The sequence below is a fragment of the Brachyistius frenatus genome, unplaced genomic scaffold, assembly GCF_029030835.1.
Source record: "Brachyistius frenatus isolate BFR_SWC_R1_liver_20210118 unplaced genomic scaffold, ASM2903083v1 Contig_2, whole genome shotgun sequence".
Lineage (NCBI taxonomy): Eukaryota > Metazoa > Chordata > Actinopteri > Embiotocidae > Brachyistius > Brachyistius frenatus.
This window is the reverse complement of record NW_027210601.1, coordinates 2,067,084-2,085,611: the sequence shown is the minus strand read 5'-3', so window position 1 is coordinate 2,085,611 and position 18,528 is coordinate 2,067,084. Positions and strand designations below refer to the sequence as shown.

The window sequence follows — 18,528 nt, the reverse complement described above, 5'->3', positions numbered from 1 at the left end:
ATACAAGATGATGGATACATTTTAGAGTGCACATGGTGTAAACCAACTTCTGTCTCTTCAGAAATTCCTATGCGTCTATTAAAAAATATAACTACAGTTAATTATCTGGATTGCTCTTGACCCCCAACTAATGATGCCACTGTTCAGAGTATAATTAATTCCTAATTCTGTGTAAATGTTTTATGTATAAATCTTCATTAGGTTTATCATTTATGGCAGTTAGTTTACTTTAATCCTCTTGGCTGCTGTTGTTTCTTTGCGACAACTACAGCCCGACTGCTTTTCTTTGCATTTGGAACAAAAACCAAAGACAGCGTAGTTAATGTTTACCTGTGATGGTGTCGTCTTCACTTCCAGAGTTTTTCGTCTCAACCCGTGACCTTCAAAGCACGTTTACCCTTTTAAGCAGATTCACTCTGGTTGGTGAGATCAAGGGGGATATTTCCCACACTTAAGGAATGAATCCTCCGCTGATGATGGCACCTCTCCATTAAAAATGCTCCCAAAGCTTCATCGGAATATACGGTCTGAAGGAGACCATGATGTGATTTCACTCGGGAGAGATAAGTGACCTCAAACTTCGACATTTCTCTTTCAATGTAGTTCCAGCAATTTGGCAATTACAACAGTCATTAGAATATCATTTACCGTGACTGCTATTTGTGACCTTGAAACATACTATTTCAGTCCACTGAGGTGCGCTTCTCTGTCATTCTCAGTTTGATATTTGCCAGTTTCCTTGGTTCCTTTAGTGCATCTGTTCCCTTCCCCTGAGCATGTCTTTGAAACTTAGCAGGCAAGTCTTGTTCTCAAGCTGTGATCTAACTCCCTTCTGGCCCTCACAGCTATCCAGAGTTGCATTTCAAAGAAAGATGAACTTGGAAGGAGCCCCGCATAGCTCTGTCAATTGTCACCCGAGTCACTTCAAAAGTCACATAAAGCTGGACCAACGTGTACGGTCATCTTAAGGTTTCTGTGTTTTCTGCTGACTTTGATTGCATGCGGACACCCCTTATCATGTGCCACTTGGGTTGTTAAGGAATATTATTTTTTTCATAATGTTATTACTGTTCCGACGTGGCACATCATACGATGTGAATCGAAACTAGAATAGAATATAATACATTTTTGTCTTTATTTAAGGTTTTGGCCTATTTGGATTTTAAAATGGCAAATATTTTATGTCAATGACGTATGAATTTTTTTTAGTTTTTTTGTTTAATACTTGCAACATTTGTTCTTACTACAATTTTTGGAATGTCCATTTTGTATTGTGGAGGAAGACAGAAATGATGGTCAAATCATAGAAGGGCTTGTTAGCATGTCTCCATTTTAAAGTCTTGGCATATTTTCATTTTAATGGGTTTAGCTGCAAGTCCTTGGCCACGGTGTATAAATGTTGACGGTGTAGTGTAGATAGCACATGTTACCACTGGTGAACAGGGGTGTGATATGGTGAGGTCATGGTTTGGGCCAGTGTGAAGCCATTAGCCAGGTGTTTTTCCATTGAGTGGATTGCTCGGAGGAAATGTTTAGGGATGGTTGGTTCAGCCTGATTACCATTTTGTTCCGGCCGGGACAAGTCGGGCTGCTGTACGCCAGCTGAGGTGTTAATAAGTTCATTTCATTCAGAATAAAAGTAAATGAGCCATTTAACCTGAGCTTATACTGCAGGTTGCTGAAGGCTCAGTCTGTAACTGTGACTTTACCGCTTTAATGTTTCATTTCTGCAAATGCTGGGGAATAAAAAGTGGATAGTACTCTAATCTCTAAACAAAGAGGTGTGTCCTTGAGTTAATAGGGGCCAGTGTGACATTGGTGCAAAGCTTGTCTCTCGTCGAGGTGGCGGCTGCACTGCTTGTGACATCAGTCTTGCTGTGTGCATCAGCATCATTCACTTGCAGAGGCAAATCAAAGGGACGTTTCCCCCTCTTGCATTTCTGGGCTGCAGTTCAATCAGGAGTCTTGGGCTGAGAGTCATCTGTCTCTTTCTCCTTCTCCATCACCCTTACCTCATCTGTAACACACAAACACAAAAACACCTGCACAGACACACACCCTGCCTGGCATAATGTCATTATTACACTCCCAGCGAAGGTCGGGCCCCGTTTGATGGAGCCTGCGAGACAAAAGCTGAATTTGGCTGCGAATGAACCTCCGTCCCATCTCCCAGGCTTCCTGTAATGGGGTGCTGGATCTGTTTCCGCCTCTGGCTGGGATTTGGAGATTTGCTACCCAGACAAGAGAGTGAGTGGAAGCCTTTGCTCTCATTCACCACTCCAATTCTAACCGGCATGGGGGAGGGAGTGGGGAGTTTTCATCCAGGATGAGCTCATTGTTGCCTTTTATGTATTCTCTTTGCCCGGAGCCCAGTTTTCTACTAAGATGCTATCACTGTGCATTTCACACAGATAAGTTATCTGCGAGTGCTTGTGCTGCTTGATTTGTATCTTTGCCGAAGTTTCAAAGTGGGATTAGGGCGACTGTGTGTTTTCAGTGTGGAATCAGTGATAAGATTTCCACTCTGGGAGTTTGGAGATACTCATAGATGTTTATATCACAGCAGTGTTGACCGCTCGCCAGGCACAGATCTGATGTGCTTCCTAAATAAACTGTGCCAGTGTTGACTGTCATTTTCATACGCTTTGTTAGTTTATTTTCGTGAAAACCTGAGGCAGTAGGGCATCTGTTAGCAGCCTGACAGAGACAGAAATGGGCTGTAATGAAGCACTGATGGGAACAAATTTGAAAAAAAAAATTAACATGCACCCACATTGCAGCAATTTGGAAAGGTATACGGTTTAGTTTGTCATTCATGCAGGAGGATGTGGAACTGTTCTCTCATAGTGTCATGCCATGAGACCAAAATAGGTCACACAGCTGTTTTAGCAGGCACCACATGTCAAGAGGTGTATAAAATTGTGTTAACTCAGGCTACAGTGACTCAGTTTAGGCATTAAGAACTCTTGCTACATGGCCTTCAGACACAGAACAAAGCTCATCCCTGTGCACAGATGCATTTGGGATGCCTTGGCCTGAATTATGATTTGCAAAGCATACAGCTACAGTGTTTTCAATATTTAGCCAAGAGCTATCCTTCAGCCTTGGCTCTGAAGCCCTAAAGCGAGAAAGCCTCACCACGTCTGGGTGACATTTAATTGGGGTAATAACAAAAGGCTCATTGTCTGTCCTCTACTGGAAATCAACACAGCAATTCTGCCCCCCCCCCCCACCCCAACACACAAATCAGGGTCCTCTTCCTGTAGTGCAATTATGCATGCATAGTCACAGTTGTGATGGAGTAGCCATTTCGGTAGTTTGCAAAGTCGGAAAGCCCCCTGTGGTGATATTTGTATTCGACATGGTCGCCCATTAAATTGCACGGATCATTAAGGGCTGCTACATCAAACGAGCCCTCCTTGGATTGCAAGGATCAGGGTTATGTTGCCTTTGTTGTCTCTGTTGAATCTCTACCATCTACAAAGAAAGACCTGACCTGAAAATGGATCTATGAAGCAAGCTTTTATCATTAGTTTTTTTTTAGTTGTTTTTTTTTTTTTTACCAAAGAGTATAATGTACAGGCAAGGACTGAGAGAAATATGATCTGATTTATTTTTAATGGTTGAAATGCTTAATAGTGCCTCATTCATCTCGTTACAAAATAAGTTATTGATTACTGTTTTTAATTGCTGTTTAAGTTGCTGTGTACACATTGAAAAAAAAAAAAAAAAAAAAAAAAAAAAAAAAAAAAAAAAAAAAAAAAAAAAAAAAAAAAAAAAAAAAAAAAAAAAAAAAAAAAAAAAAAAAAAAAAAAAAAAAAAAAAAAAAAAAAAAAAAAAAAAAAAAAAAAAAAAAAAAAAAAAAAAAAAAAAAAAAAAAAAAAAAAAAAAAAAAAGGGGGGGGGGGGGGGGGGGGGGGGGGGGGGGGGGGGGGGGGGGGGGGGGGGGGGGATGATTTACCAAATGACTGGAGGTCCTTGGTGGCATCTTTTGTAAATGTGAGCAATGTATTGTGTCCTGCTTGTTGATTTAAGTTTTTAATGAAATTTGAATGATGGGGGAGGGAGGAGGTTAGGGTAGTTACTTTATTAATCCCCGAGGGGAATTTTTTTTTCGCTATAGCAGCATACAGGAAGCAATAAGTTAATAATAGAATAATAGGAAAGCAATAAAATAGCAGTAAAAAATATTAAATATAAAATGCACAGTATATACAGTACAGTATATATATCTATTTATATTATATACAACAGAATGGAAGTTAATGTGCCCCTAGAAAATCTAAGGGCTCACTATGCAGAGCTTAAATGCCATTCGTCAACGTAGGTTCAGTCCCAGCACTTATCAGTTTCTCCAATTTAGTGCTGCATACATACTGTATATACAATAGTTTACATGTTTCGTGAAGCATGGTTTGTATCAAACGATCAGTAGTTCAGTGTCGGCAAAATGTCTGTACATTTTAAAAGCTGTTTGCCCGGAAAGTGATCAATAATAAGAGCACCAGTGCGTCCGTCGGTTTCCACCCTTAAATTGTAAAAAGTCTGATTAATTCACATGAGCAGAACTTAACTTCCAGGGCACAGTCAACTTGTGACAGCATAAACACTCCCCAGAGTTTGCCAAGCAGTAACTCTTGTGTGTGGCGGCAGCTTTGTGAGTTTGACTCCTTTTAGTTCTGTATACACAGGACAGGTGCCAATTCTTTGCCTCTCAGTGGGCTTTGTGTCTTGCTTGAAACTTCCTGAATTGCCTTGAATTGTGCGAGTGGCAGTGAATACCTGCGTTTGTGGGCGATATAAGTTGCACTCGCATGACTTATGACTAATAAAGGTGCAAAACTAAATCTATCCATGCTTGCCGGAAAGAAAGAACACATGATGTATGGATCCTTTTTGTTTGTCACCGCTTTATATAAAGGTTATTTCAAATAATGTTTTATTTGCATATGCTTTTTTTATGATATTAGATTTGAAAGTTTGGTACACATCAGTAAATCCAGAAGCCTTTTGAATTAGTGGAAATACGTCGTCTTGGTAACAGAAAATCTTCATGGAAGTAGTTGTGTGCATATGAAGCCTTTATTATGTGCCTAAAGAATCAAATGGTTGATAAAGCAGTAAAGCAACACTGAGACTTGCCTATCAGTGGGACATATTTAAAATGGATGACATGATTTTTTTTCCTTTTCGTAGAGCAAAGTTTCTTTCACTGGAAAGTTAATTCTGAATTAATCAGCTACTTTCTGCTGTTAAGATGAGCTGGTTACTTTCATGCAAGTAGAAAAAAACCCTCATACCCAAGGCTAGCTCCTTGGTTGGATAGCTACACTAGGTTTCAGACTTAATGTGTCTCTGCACTCTATGCACCAAAGAGGCTATAAGATTTGAGAATTTTAACCTCCTCAAAGACTCCCCTGTGGAAGAATGAAGCATTGCTTTGTCAACAATACAGGAAAAGATGGGAACAGAGCAGAGGGAGTAAGAAGCAACGCCCCTCTGCTCTCTACCATTATCTGATATGGAATATGAAACGGCAGAGGCAGCCATGTGTTCGGAAATAATGATGAAGGGACCGCAGCGGTACAGAAGACAGTGTATAATCACTCAGCCCTGGCAGTACATTTTGACCCCTTAGGATTGTGGAACCGCAGTGGCAAGCCCATTCATGCAGATATGGCAGCTTCGGGGCGGCAATAACGCATGTTGTGATGTGGGCACACTGTCTTGATGATTGCCGAGTTTGCGGAGAGAAGTTGTTTGATACTGCTCCATATCTACTTGACTGGGATGTTACTAAGCGCCTTGCACTGATCTTTAATCTAATGAGGTGTAAATGTCTTACAGGCTTGCTCTACTGTCTCTTAGTGACTCTACAGCTCGTAGCCAAGCCATCACGCTCAAAGGCAGCGCAATAACCACGTTTTGTCCTGGGGACGCGGTTGTATGCAGACAACGTAATTGTCCACAGCTGTGTTTTTTTAACATCCAGTTTCATCGGTTCATTTCTTGCCATTGCGGTGTCTTAATGGAGCCTTTTGTCCCAGTTCCCTCTTTTTTTCCCAGCAGCAGGTGGATGTTTGTGTGAAGAGAAGATGATTTTTAAGCTGTCGATGGCTGTGGGCAGCTGCCCTCAGTTTACCCCTCGCTGCTGGATTTTCAGCACAGAGCCTCACAGCGGGGGGATTTAGTAGCGCTTTGTACGTGGCTCCAAAATGTACTGGTCGTTCTTAGCATTACAACTGTGGCGTTGACTTCGTTAACAACCACAACAAGGATACTTTGATGGCCATGGCAAGTACATTATCTGGAGTGGTGCCTGTATGATAATTGCCTTCATCCTTACAACTTGTAAATACTTTGACAAACCCGTGATGTTTCTTTTTCCAAAACACAAAGAAGCATTCGGACACGAGTTCTATTAGCGATTCCTTAAATAGAGATCTCAGCCTGTCATGATTAGGCCTGTAATTATTGCTGCTGTTTGTTTTCGTGATACCCAATTGATTAGCCACGTGTTTGGACAGCAAAGTTCTTTCGGTGCCTGTAATTACTCCCTATCTCTGGAATACACTGCTGCCTGCCTGGCTCTCCCACCGCCTTTCCTATTTTTGGTCGATGGTAACAGTGGGTTTTGATAAAAGAGAAGCCTATGCCCCAGTGGACTCCTTGGCTAAATGTGGAATTGGCATGTCTTTCATCCATTTCCTTTGATTCACACACAGCAGTTGGAAATTCAGTGACTTTGTGCTTTTGGGAACGTCACATTTCTTATCCCCCTCCTTACCTTTTAAATTAACTCAAATCTTCAGTTGCATTTGAATCACTCCGTTTCAAAGACACTTGACACAATTCTAAATCTTGCATTTTGTATAGCTCGGCTTATTGGCTCTGCAGCATTTAAGAAATAGTTCAAGGAGAGCTTTTGACCTGAAACACTGGCTTTGAAAATGCAGTTGGAGAAAAATTAGTGAGACACGTTCACGTTTACACTTGGAGTCGATACAGCTTAAGGCTGTGGCCAAAACATGGCTCCGTTAGAGCTCCGGGATTGACCCAAATCTGTAAAATTGCAGTCGGCTAAACAACGAGCTGATTTCTTTTTCATCAGCTGCTTGAAAAAATATAAATATATTTGTTTTTTTATGAGCATACTCCATACGTTAAATCAACCATGAAAATACTTCAATTTCAAAATGGCTCAGGATACAGCAAATATCAATGAGTGTTTCCATCAGTGTTCACTCACTGGTGATGATTAGTGATTCAATATGGTTATATCCCCTGCTTGTATGGGACAAATTATTCTTACAGGTTTACCACAGAGCTGCTGTTTGTTCTTGACTTAGAATAGGGAATAGTTCTAATCGTTATCAATTTCAGTGGCTTTCGGCATCGGTTCTTTTCTAGACGGCATGATTGCGGGTTGAATGGCACTCCTCGTAGAATCTATATTTTCTCTACATTGGCAGTATACCGGGTGCGGAATCTATCATTGATTGATCCCATGATGTTGTAGCCACCCGGTGGGCCCACGTTGCTGTTACTGACACACATATTTGTGCTGGCTCTTAATCTCTCGTGCTTAGAACCACGCTTCTAATTTCCCATCTGGCGTCCATGTAGTGTGCAGCGAGTGTCACAGAAACATCTGTTGCAATTGAGGTCCACTCATCAGCTGTCAACCCAACATATTCATCAGACAGGATTTTATGAGAGCCTTCCTTTGGAGGAGTCGTATGAGATTATGGATGCTCCATGTTTCTAAACTGTAATGTTTTGGCTCAAGAACACGGATTTACCCCAGAAATCGTAGACCCTGTGAAATTTGAATGGGCTGCCGCACATGAAATGCAAGTTCCTCAGTTATCAGTTGGCTGGCATTTTGTTTTTAGGCAGCTGGGTGCGAGTGTTTTAACATGCTAAAAGCTTCGGCTCTGTCGCTTGCAAGCAGGTATGTATTTCTTTAAGTCGCTGTGTAGCGAGTGACGGCATCCTGCGGAATCTTCCTTTTTACTTAGTGAATTTAATAATTGTGTTTTCTCAGTAGATTTGAATTGCTGTAGATGAGTATATAGTTGACTATCTATTGAGGGGATTTATGTGTTAATGCTTTGCCCTATGCGTTGTCTGATTTCATGTCCTTTTTATCTTCAGTCAGAGATGATCTGAAGAGATGGAAAGCTGAGCTGTCGGGAATTCATAGTGACACAGCTCACTCAAAGGACTTAATCTTTTAAAAGACAACCTGTTGGCTTTGAACCCTTGACAGATTCAGATGCATTTTTTTCTATCATTCAGAGAAATATTAAGTCTATGATAGGAACAAGTTTAAGACTGACCTCTTTGTTTTTAACTAGTTTGTCGTTTACATTTTGCACCCTACTCTACATCTACTCAATAAGAGTGTAAGGCTGTATGTGAGGCTGCACGCCCTCCAGCTAAAACAGCTCTCTGCACAGTAATTGCTGTGGTGTTAAAACCATGCGTTGGGGTTCAGATTTTTCTCATCTTTCTTCTGTATGGTCTAATCGATACTAACCAAGCCCCAGTTGGTTAATTGTATGGTGTTATTGAACAAAGAAAGCACAGTTGCCTAATGGTTTTGTCATTGATGGATTCCCTGCTTCACCACCCTGCAGTTTTGTAAGAGCTGATAATCTGGAACCAGCCTCTTAGGACTGACTTCCTCTCCCCTTTTGTTATTACAGCCTATTTCAGGTTGCTTTTTGAAAGCAAGCTTTTACACTCGCTATGTTCAGAAACGTTCCCTCTTCACTGTCTTCTACCTGCCGACTGGCCAAGAAATGGAACGTCCTGTACACTGAATGCAATGCGCCTTTGTAAAACGGTAATGTTCAGTTTTTGTAGAGTTTTCAGACTGTAGTTTGTAGTGATGTTGTGTTTTATTGTATTACATTTTATCCAACCCATTTACACGTATAGGGGATGAAAAAAATAGGCATATGAAAAATGGCCGCACAAAATCCATCAATCAGACACTGAGATAGTACACACAAAAGTAAAAAAAAAAAAAAAAAAAAAAAAAAAACTCCTTCAGGTCCAAAACTGCAATAGATGACACTAAATTTGATTCATCCTTTATTCTGCTGTTGTGTATTACTTTTGTTTTCACGATGGCATTGATCATAAATGAGTTATTTGTCTGCAGTTTGTTAAATCACAGGAGAGACAGTGTGATGTGTTACCACCGTGTGTGAACTCCGAGCAGTAAAACGAGGCCATTGTTCATGTCTTCCTTGGGTGTCATTCCTACAGCAGAAGTCCTGACGGTCTCCTGTGGCCTCATTGGACTCAGTTGACCGGCCACATTCTTCATCATCATCATCATCACCATCCAGTCACAGAGGGCCATTAGATCACACGGCTTTGTTTAGATGACTAATCTCTTAGTAGGTATTTTGTTGTACAAAATGCAGGAAGCTATGGAGCGTGAAATAATTCTGTGCCTCACCCACAGCCCCCTCCCCCCTCCTACAGCCCATTGCCCTCCTCAGGCAGCACGAGCTGCAGGCCCTCACCTCATGCCACAATGTTCAATGCTCACCGTTTTCTTTTCGTGCCAAATTCTTTTAGCCATTTGTCTAAAGTTGTGACATCTGCTGCTTCACAACCACTGGAGAAGTGCCGTTTCTAGTGGAGCGTGCTCAGATTTACAGTAGTATAATAATAACAATAGCAGTTTTTGGTAGTTTGTGCCTTTGTCACTGTTTTATAAAAGGCCCAGAATTTGTTTTGATTAATTTGATTCGCAACATGTTTAAGATAACGGCAAATTATTATCACGTTGTTTACTGGCAAGACAAATTTCATGTCCATTAAGTTATTTGCTGCATATTCTTAAAACGCTCTCAACTACATTTTATGTGTGCTCCAGAACTCATCACTTTAGTCAAAGGTTGACCAAAAGCTAAAAGACTCCCATTTTATTCAAATATTAACATCTTCACTGGTTCTGTCCAGCCATGGATGTTCAACCATTTCAATAGACAGATAGACAATATTTTGCATTGTTTCCCCAGACTCGTTCCGTTTTAGGACCACCACTACGACTGCATGGTGATCACCGTGCATTCTGTTTGGATCATTTACTGTTCAGCACCTCTCATTGTCTCCTTACAGCTTGTTGTGTAAGCATCTTCTCTTGCATGGCCAAGAAAAAAGCCCAAGTTAAGATCGATTGTTCTGTTGGACCCACAAGGCATTATAACTCTGTGTAATTGTGAAAGGTATTGCCAAGCTGTTTGTGCACAGGTGTGAGTAAAAGCTGAGCAGTGTGTGTGTGTGTGTGTGTGTGAGTGTGAGAAAAGATAATTAGGATGTCAGTAGCAGGGCCTCTGCTCTCTATAAATCTGTTGTCAGGAAAATGTAGAGCTCATCGGCTAACTGCCCTTCGATAGCTCAGACTTTGTATTTTACACAAAAAGTAGCACATCCCGAGGCCGAACGAATCTCAAGCCACAAGCTTTCGGCAACAGTTGTTGTTTCTGAGAGAGACACCGCATCGATGCATTCACAGAAGAGCACCTAGACAAAGAAACATCTTTTATGAGGCTGTGCTCCATTTCAGAACTCAATAACTATGCTGCCAGCAGCCTTTCTTTTTTTCTTTTTTTTTTTACACACCCAACTGATATATGTGGGAACCTTTTATCCTCGCTTTCAAAATGTGGAGGCATTGAAGCAAATAAACAATGCTAGTTTACAGCTATTGGGAGTCTAATAAGTTGTCCCTGTTAGAGTGAGAACATAGTAATGTGTATAAAAATGATTTACTTAAGCATGTCAGTAATAATCTCTTTAAAGTGCATATTTTAATATTTAGTCAACAGGTTAGTTAGTATACTTTGGCTCTTGGCTCATGCTGACATTAAGATCTTGCATCCCATCTAGGCACCAAAACAGAAACCATCTGGTTGTTTACTAACACCAGTTGGTTCATCCAGAAATAGTTTAGATCAGAGGTTGTTTTTTTTGTTTTTTTTTATTAGTCTGATGCTAATTACTTGTCAAAAAATATATTTAATCAGCCCATTTTGCTTTTGAAATTCCAATGTTGAGGTTTTTTGCAGTTTTTCTGCCCAAGGTTCTTTTCTACACTGTACTTATGTTTTGGGAATATAGTCCCTATTGTTCTTTTGGTCAGTTAGGAATACCAAGGTGCTGTATGTGCACTATTGTCTTCCATGAGCACCAGGGTATAGATGGTTATTTGGATGTTATAGCAGAGCTTGCATAGGGTTGGGATAGAATCCTCTGGAGTAGCGAGTCGTTTGGCAGATATCAAGTCCTTTGACCATTGCGGTGTTATTCCGCATTCATTTGGCATGTGTTTGTTTTTAATTGTAAAACTGTTCATGCGTGCCCAACTTGTAGGACACAAACAGACTTCGACAGTGATAAGATGTCCAATCTTGTTCTCTCGCTGATTGCTGAAAATTTACCTCCACATGGCTGCAAACCAAATACTTAATTTCAATAAAGATTGCAGATTGACAAACTAGCTATAGGTCACGGATAATTCCCTATGAAGACGAATTCATAAATGATCTAATGAGAAACTTTCAGATGTGTGGGATGAGTATTTACTATTCAGAAATCTTTTGGGTGTAATTCAATATTAAATGAATGCCTCAATTCCAGTAGCATTAGGACTAAATGGCTCTTCCTGGACCTTTTTATTTTAATTTTTTTTCCTGGACCTCCTCATTTTAAACGATGAGCTCTGCACTCAATTTCCAATTGGAAAAAAATCCTCTCTGCACTGTCAGCAAATGCTCACGCATTAGAATCCAGATAATTGTATTTTTTTTGCCTGTTTAGTAGTTTTTGGAAATGGTTGACCTGGCAGAATAATTAGCTGCATATTTGGTGTTTATCGCCTAATAATACTGTTCATGTGTTTTTGCTGCTCCAGTTTGTAAAAACAACCTTACATCAACTGAGACAGTCAACCTACCGCATATGCTGGCTGGCTGGTAATTACTGACAATATTTAATTTCAGAATAACACAGTCTTGTCCTGATGCATGTGCACAATATTACCATCAAACATTCACAGAATGCAATTACCACACTGGGTCATTGAACAAATGGGAACACGCACACACGCGCGCGCGCGCACACACACACACACACACACACACACACACACACACACACACACACACACACACACACACACACACACACACACACACACACACACACACAAATGCATACCTTCCTATCTTCACTGACTCTGACATATAATGCATTACCTTGCCCTTTGCCCCAACCTTAACCGTCACAACTAAATGTTTAAACATTCACCTTTACGCTAACCTGAAAATATATTTATCCCTAAAACCAAGTCTTAATCCTCAAACAGCCCTTTGAAGTTGTAAGGACTGACCACATTACAGAAATGTCCTCACTGTAATGGTTTTAAACTAAAGTCTGTCCACACAAATATTGAAAGACATGCACACACACACACACACACACACACACACACACACACACACACACACACACACACACACACACACACACACACACACACACACACACACACACACACCACCCTTCAAATAAAGTGATACCGCCCCCCAGATTATATGCCAGGATGCCTCATTTTGTGAGGTGATGGCAGGCCTGTTGGACACTCAGCACTGTTAAAGCTTTGGCAGCTGTCCAGTCAGTCAGTCAGTCAGTTAGTTAGTTAGTGTGACCCTTCCCATCAGTATTGAAGTATTAGTTTTGAGACAGATGGAGAAAGTGTGCAGCGTGACTGAAAACTATCTCTCTCGCATTTTGCAGGTAATAAAACCAGCCGTTCATTATGGGAGGATATTAAAAGGTGCTTTTGTAGGCTGCAGAAATTTGTCATTCCATTCTTCAAAGGCTTAATCAGAGAACCTGATTTACAGTTGGGATCGAAGGTGGGTCTATCGATTCAATAAACTGTTCCTCAAGTGGATGCTACTGTCTCGGGGAGTGTGCACCGTGCTGAAGAGTCCATAAACTAGACCCTAAATCTACTGGCCACTATTGTACTGGTCCTACAGTCTTAGCAGCGACTATTCATTGTGACAGTGGCACTAAAGCGTTGGCATTGGTTTCTCAGGCATTATTTTAGTTGTTTTAATCTTGCCTTTTTTTTTTTTTTTACTCTACCAGATTCTCATTTTATGATATATATTTAAAAAAAATTGACTAAATATTCTTGCATTTTATTTTGCATTATAAGTTACAGTCTAGGCCACCGACATCTCTACTTTGAACCTAGCAAGGGCTCCTTTCATGGCAAACCCTGTAATGAGATGTCATATGTAAACTTTGGAGAATGCTGCCTTAAAAACCATGACACTTGCAACATAACACACTGACCAAACTACCATACTTTATTGCACTGGCTGAATAGCTTCTGTCACAATGATTTACCTGACATATTCAATTCAATTCAACTTTATTTATTTAGCGCCAAATCACAACATAGGTTATTTCATGGCACTTAACACATTAAAGTCCTTACAGCAAGACTTTACAACATTATACAGAGAAACCCAACAATTCAACAATTCCCACTTACATTAAATGTTTTACAATGATGTGTAATGTAATTTTCTTTTTGTTAAAGTGGATTTCATAAAATTGGTACTGAGAAATGTATTTTTCAGGAACCACTATCAAAGTCAAGCTACCAGAATTGAACATTTTGGAACGACACCCAGCTCGGACAATGCTTAAACCCTCCCATCTGATGGTTTTCTCATTATGTAAAGCTCGTGTTGTATGCACTCTTTGGGTCTCTAAGCAGACTCTCATTTACTAATTATTCATTCAGAGTTTGCACAGAGGTGACTAATTAGTCAAGGTGGTAATTACACCCCTACAGCCAAAAGTCTATTCAGACATTCACCATAATGCAGACCAGTGAGGAAAAGGCAATGATGCATCTGATTATGTCGTCGATACTGAATGAGGCATAACTGCCTAGTAAACAGCAATGGAGCCCACTTAGTCATGCTGCTGATGATGATGGCCTTGTTTCAACAGGAAACTGGTAATCAGTGAAACGGACCTTGATTAAAATGAGTTATGATGCCTGTGGGAGGCCCCAAGTGATCTAAAGTGCACTATATGCCACTCTTAATTTTCATTTTTGCGTTCAGATATTAACTGAGGAGTTGATATAAGGACTGTGTTTTTTTCCCCCCATCAGTTTCATGTTTTTTTATGGGCTCTGTTGCTCAGCTTGAAGTTCACTTTGCTGGTTGTCAGAGGTGCTGCAGTAGCATCACTAGTCATCATGTGCTCTGTGGCCTGAGACCATATTGGCAGCTATGCATTAAATTGCTAATGTGCTTGGCAGAGCTACATTATCCGCCCCATCAAAGTGACAAGGGCAGAGATAAAGCACTCCGTTCAGCTGTCCATGAGATCATTGGAAAATGGGTTTTGTGGATATGGCTTGGCAGTGCGCAAAGTTGTCTTTTAGAAAGCTTTCTTTGAATGCGCTTTGTTTCTGCCTCCCTGATTTGACAGCTGCAGAACAATGAGGCTGAAATTGTCATCCAGTTCCGCCTACATGCAGAGTCCCTCTGTGGTAGCACTCTCACCTCTTTTGCGCTTCGTAATATTGTGGTTCTTTGCACACCTCACTATGTAAGAAAATACACAATCTGGGAAGCAAAAGTAATGTCTGGACAACAGTGATGTCCCCTCCTCCCGTTTTGTTGCTCACCAAGTTTTGTGGAGTAAAGTATGATTTTTCTGGATGACAGTGCTGCTTACTTAGGTGGAATTTTTGTTGGCAAAAAAAACAACAAAAAAACAAGATGAAAATACAGTGACACTGTATTTTTTTGTTCTGTGTGACCGCTGTGTTCCAGCTGGATGGTTTGTTTGTCCAAGTGTGTCCTGTGCCCAGATTCAGACCCTCAGGCCTCAGGTTGTTGAGTAATGTGATTGCCTGAGGAGCCTCAAGGAGAAACACTCATGTCAGCTTCTTAATAGCTTTTCAGGATTGCTTTTAGAGACCATGCGTGCTGGTTTTCTGTTTGGTTTTGTTTTTTCATCCAAAGCACATAAAATATGCACATCTAACTTCTGATCCCTTTGCTCCTGTTGACTTATGTACAGAATAACTGTTGTTACAAAGAATATTGAAAAATCCCTATTTGTTTCCGATCAATGGGACATCAAAATATCCCCCAAAAATATAATGTACACTAAGATGATGTCTAAAAATGACACAGAATTGGGGATGGAAAAGCTGTATTCAGTTTAAAGTGACAAATGTTCTGTCACCATGTGCTGCCCGAAAACGAGAGCCAAGATGAGAGGCTGTACTTGAGGGAAAAGGCCTAGAACTTTAGGTGCAATGTGGAGGAGGTAGAAAACCCAGACACCTTGTGATGATTAATGAGCTTCACCTCCTGCCAGACACTTTAAACAGGCTGTCCTGATCATGAGAGTAAGCGGCACTCACTCCACAGCTCTGTGACAACAATGCTGCTGTCGCTCCCTCTGTCTCACACACACACACACACACACACACACACACACACACACACACACACACACACACACACACACACACACACACACACACACACACACACACACACACACACACACACACACACACAGAACCTAAATCAATGCCTGCTGAATCTTAAGATGTGGAGTAGATGGAAGTAAGAAAATGCTGTTGATTTGGTTTGTGGCTGTTTTCAGGCCTGTGTTGGCTTTGTTTTTTTGGGGCCAAGCTTGTTTTCCTTGTGTGATTGTGTTGACACACCCGAACTGACAAAACAACATCTGCCATCTGCTCAGAAGTACTTCCACCAAGTAGATTATATATCTAAATCATAATACAAATTTGGTATTTTCCTTTCAAGTTCAAGGTATGATAACGTTGTAAAATACTTAAACGTATTCCCCATTTTCCCATTAAGTATTGTATGTTTATGCTTGTAAAATGCATTTTAGATGCCGGTTTATATTCTTAATTGTTCGAATATTGAACTTGTTCTCTGAATAATTATATTTTCAGGGATGTGTACATGTTCAATGCAGCATAGGCCTCCATATTTGGTTGTTGTAAATTTCGTTTCAACAATCATTTTGGCATGTATATGATTTGAAGATGGACATAAATACCAAATTCACAGTATCAGCAAGTTGAAACTGCTCTGCTTTCAGCAGCAGTAATAGCAGGCTGTGTTGGTTGGCTGCTGATATTGTTACTCTTGATGTAATATAAATCAAAACAATTCTCTTGTGTGTAATAGAGTTTATTAGTCTCACAGATGATGTTATCATGTCCTCTCTGGTATAGATCTCTATTAGAGTGAGCCCGAACTGGGCCTTTTCCTTCAGCAAACAGCTCTGCCTTCCTATAGCTTCTTGCTACATGACTTATCTTACTTGAGTTACATGAGCCGCCGAACACATCATAGAGCAGCCCACGTTAATTAGCTCGGTGGCGAAAACGCTGCCTCTGAACATTTTACAGAACCCTTGCTTCATTCTCTTTGGCAACAGCCATCTCAACAGTGTCAGCTCTTTCGTTCTGCCGCTTGACAGTGTTCCAGCCCCCTCAGCTTACCACAGCTACAGTGTGAATCAAGGCCTGTTTGCACTGATATTCCTTAATTCTAAGCTATTTATTTTGGTTGTTATTCCGCTGTTCCAACACCAGTTCCTGTCTTTGTCACACCAGCACATGCCAGTGGTTGCAATTTGAATTATCGCTGCAATAAAACGGCTTTGTTCTGGGAAATGGCACAGTATGTGTGAAAACCCTTCATCTCACCATCTATTTAACTGAGGGCTGACCTGAGAGTTGTTGGCATCAGCACAAAGGCTCACACAGTGAATGGAGGCTTTATCTTCCATATTCTAACAAGGCAAAGTCTCTGCAGATTACCCATTCTTTACGCCTTCAGAAAATCTGTAAATAAAGTGATCTGTTATTTCCTAGAGTTAAATGTTTCTTTTTCTCCCCACCCTTCCCCCTCTTTTTGCCAAAAGATGGCCCGCAATAGAAATAGATCTCTACTCTGTATTTGCTGTTGTTATATTGCCTTACACTCAGACATTTCTTTTTATTGTGTTGCTTCAGGTTCAACTATAGATCAACACACCATCTCACCTCCAATGGCTTCTACGAGTTCCTCAACTGGTTCGATGAAAGGGCCTGGTACCCATTGGGAAGGATCGTTGGTGGCACAGTAAGTTTCTCCTGGGAATTGTTTTGCATCACTCTGATGTTAACTGATGTATGCAAACACATTTATATGTTTGATGGAGAGGAAACTCTGAGCAATGCTGGCATGCGTAACGACCGGTGTATGTAGGCACCAAAAGGACCCACCAATCTTAGAAACATGATGCTCAGCCTCTCTTAATCTAGACTGTTTTTTTTTTTTTTTTTTTGCCTGATTCAATATCAATTGATATGTATATAATCAGAACAGGGTAAAAAGGGATCATCCTTATTTCTCAACGTTGACATTTTCAAGCCCAAGGTAATATCTATGTAGAGATGGGCATTTATAGCAAAAATACCATTTGAAAATTGCTCTAAACTAATTTGTTTAATCAGACGGAGACCTACCGTGTGAACCAGCTTGCTATTCATCGGACCATAAAGTGGTTGGGATCAGAGTCAGCAACTAAAGTCTGAGGCCATGGTACTCTACCAGATTGCGGCTTTCTACTTCGAGGCAATTTGCTGACCCTTATGATTCGGTACAAGTAACTTGTTCATGAGTGAGAAGTGAAAAGCTACGGAGAGAACATACAAGAACTGCTTTAATGAGCGTTTTACATAGGGTGTGGGGGATAGATGAGATCAAACACCACAAAAGAAACACTGTTCTTTGTGTTATAAAGAGCTAACGGCGGCAGTTCAGGCATGTGGAATCTTCTTACACACCTATGTAAATAGCCCAGGCTCTTACAGCAGGGAATAAAACCAGAGGAAGACCCAAAACATGCTGGAGGGATTATACACCCTGCTGAGTCAGGGAATTCTTTGGGATGCCCCATGAAAAAAAAAGAAAAAAAAAAGGACGATTGCGCTTCCTCTACATTATAACCCTGACATTATTAAGCGGCAAAAACAATGCATGGAGTGAATATATTTTGGAATATTTGAATCACTTTTATATCAGAGCAAATTTAACATTAATCTGCAGTTATTGCTTCAAAGATGATGCACAGGCTCACAGAGGAGCACATGTCGAAAGTAGACTCAACTACTGTCAACACCCGGGTTACAAACAGTGAAAACAAACAGTATTACGTACAGGTATAAAAGAAACCGTTGCGTAAACGTATCCAAGCAAGCCACACACAAGCCAGCCTACGTGCACCGCGAAGAAGTATTTCAGGGGTTATCTGGGGTTAGGCGAGGCAGTCCAGGGATACCATAGATCCCTATAAGCCTCCGCCAGGCTGCACGGATTTAAGTCACAATCCAGTAGCAACAGTGAACTGTTAACTTGACAGATTC

General features: G+C 40.7%; 1 protein-coding gene across 1 annotated transcript in view; it reads left to right on the top strand.

Moving 5' to 3' along the window:
• LOC138617716 (dolichyl-diphosphooligosaccharide--protein glycosyltransferase subunit STT3B) overlaps positions 1-18,528 on the top strand; it is a 74,505-nt gene that overhangs the window by 13,866 nt on the left and 42,111 nt on the right. The window contains exon 2 of the mRNA XM_069692949.1: positions 17,134-17,242. Coding sequence (XP_069549050.1) covers positions 17,134-17,242 — 109 coding nt within the window. The remainder of the gene's footprint in view (positions 1-17,133; positions 17,243-18,528) is intronic.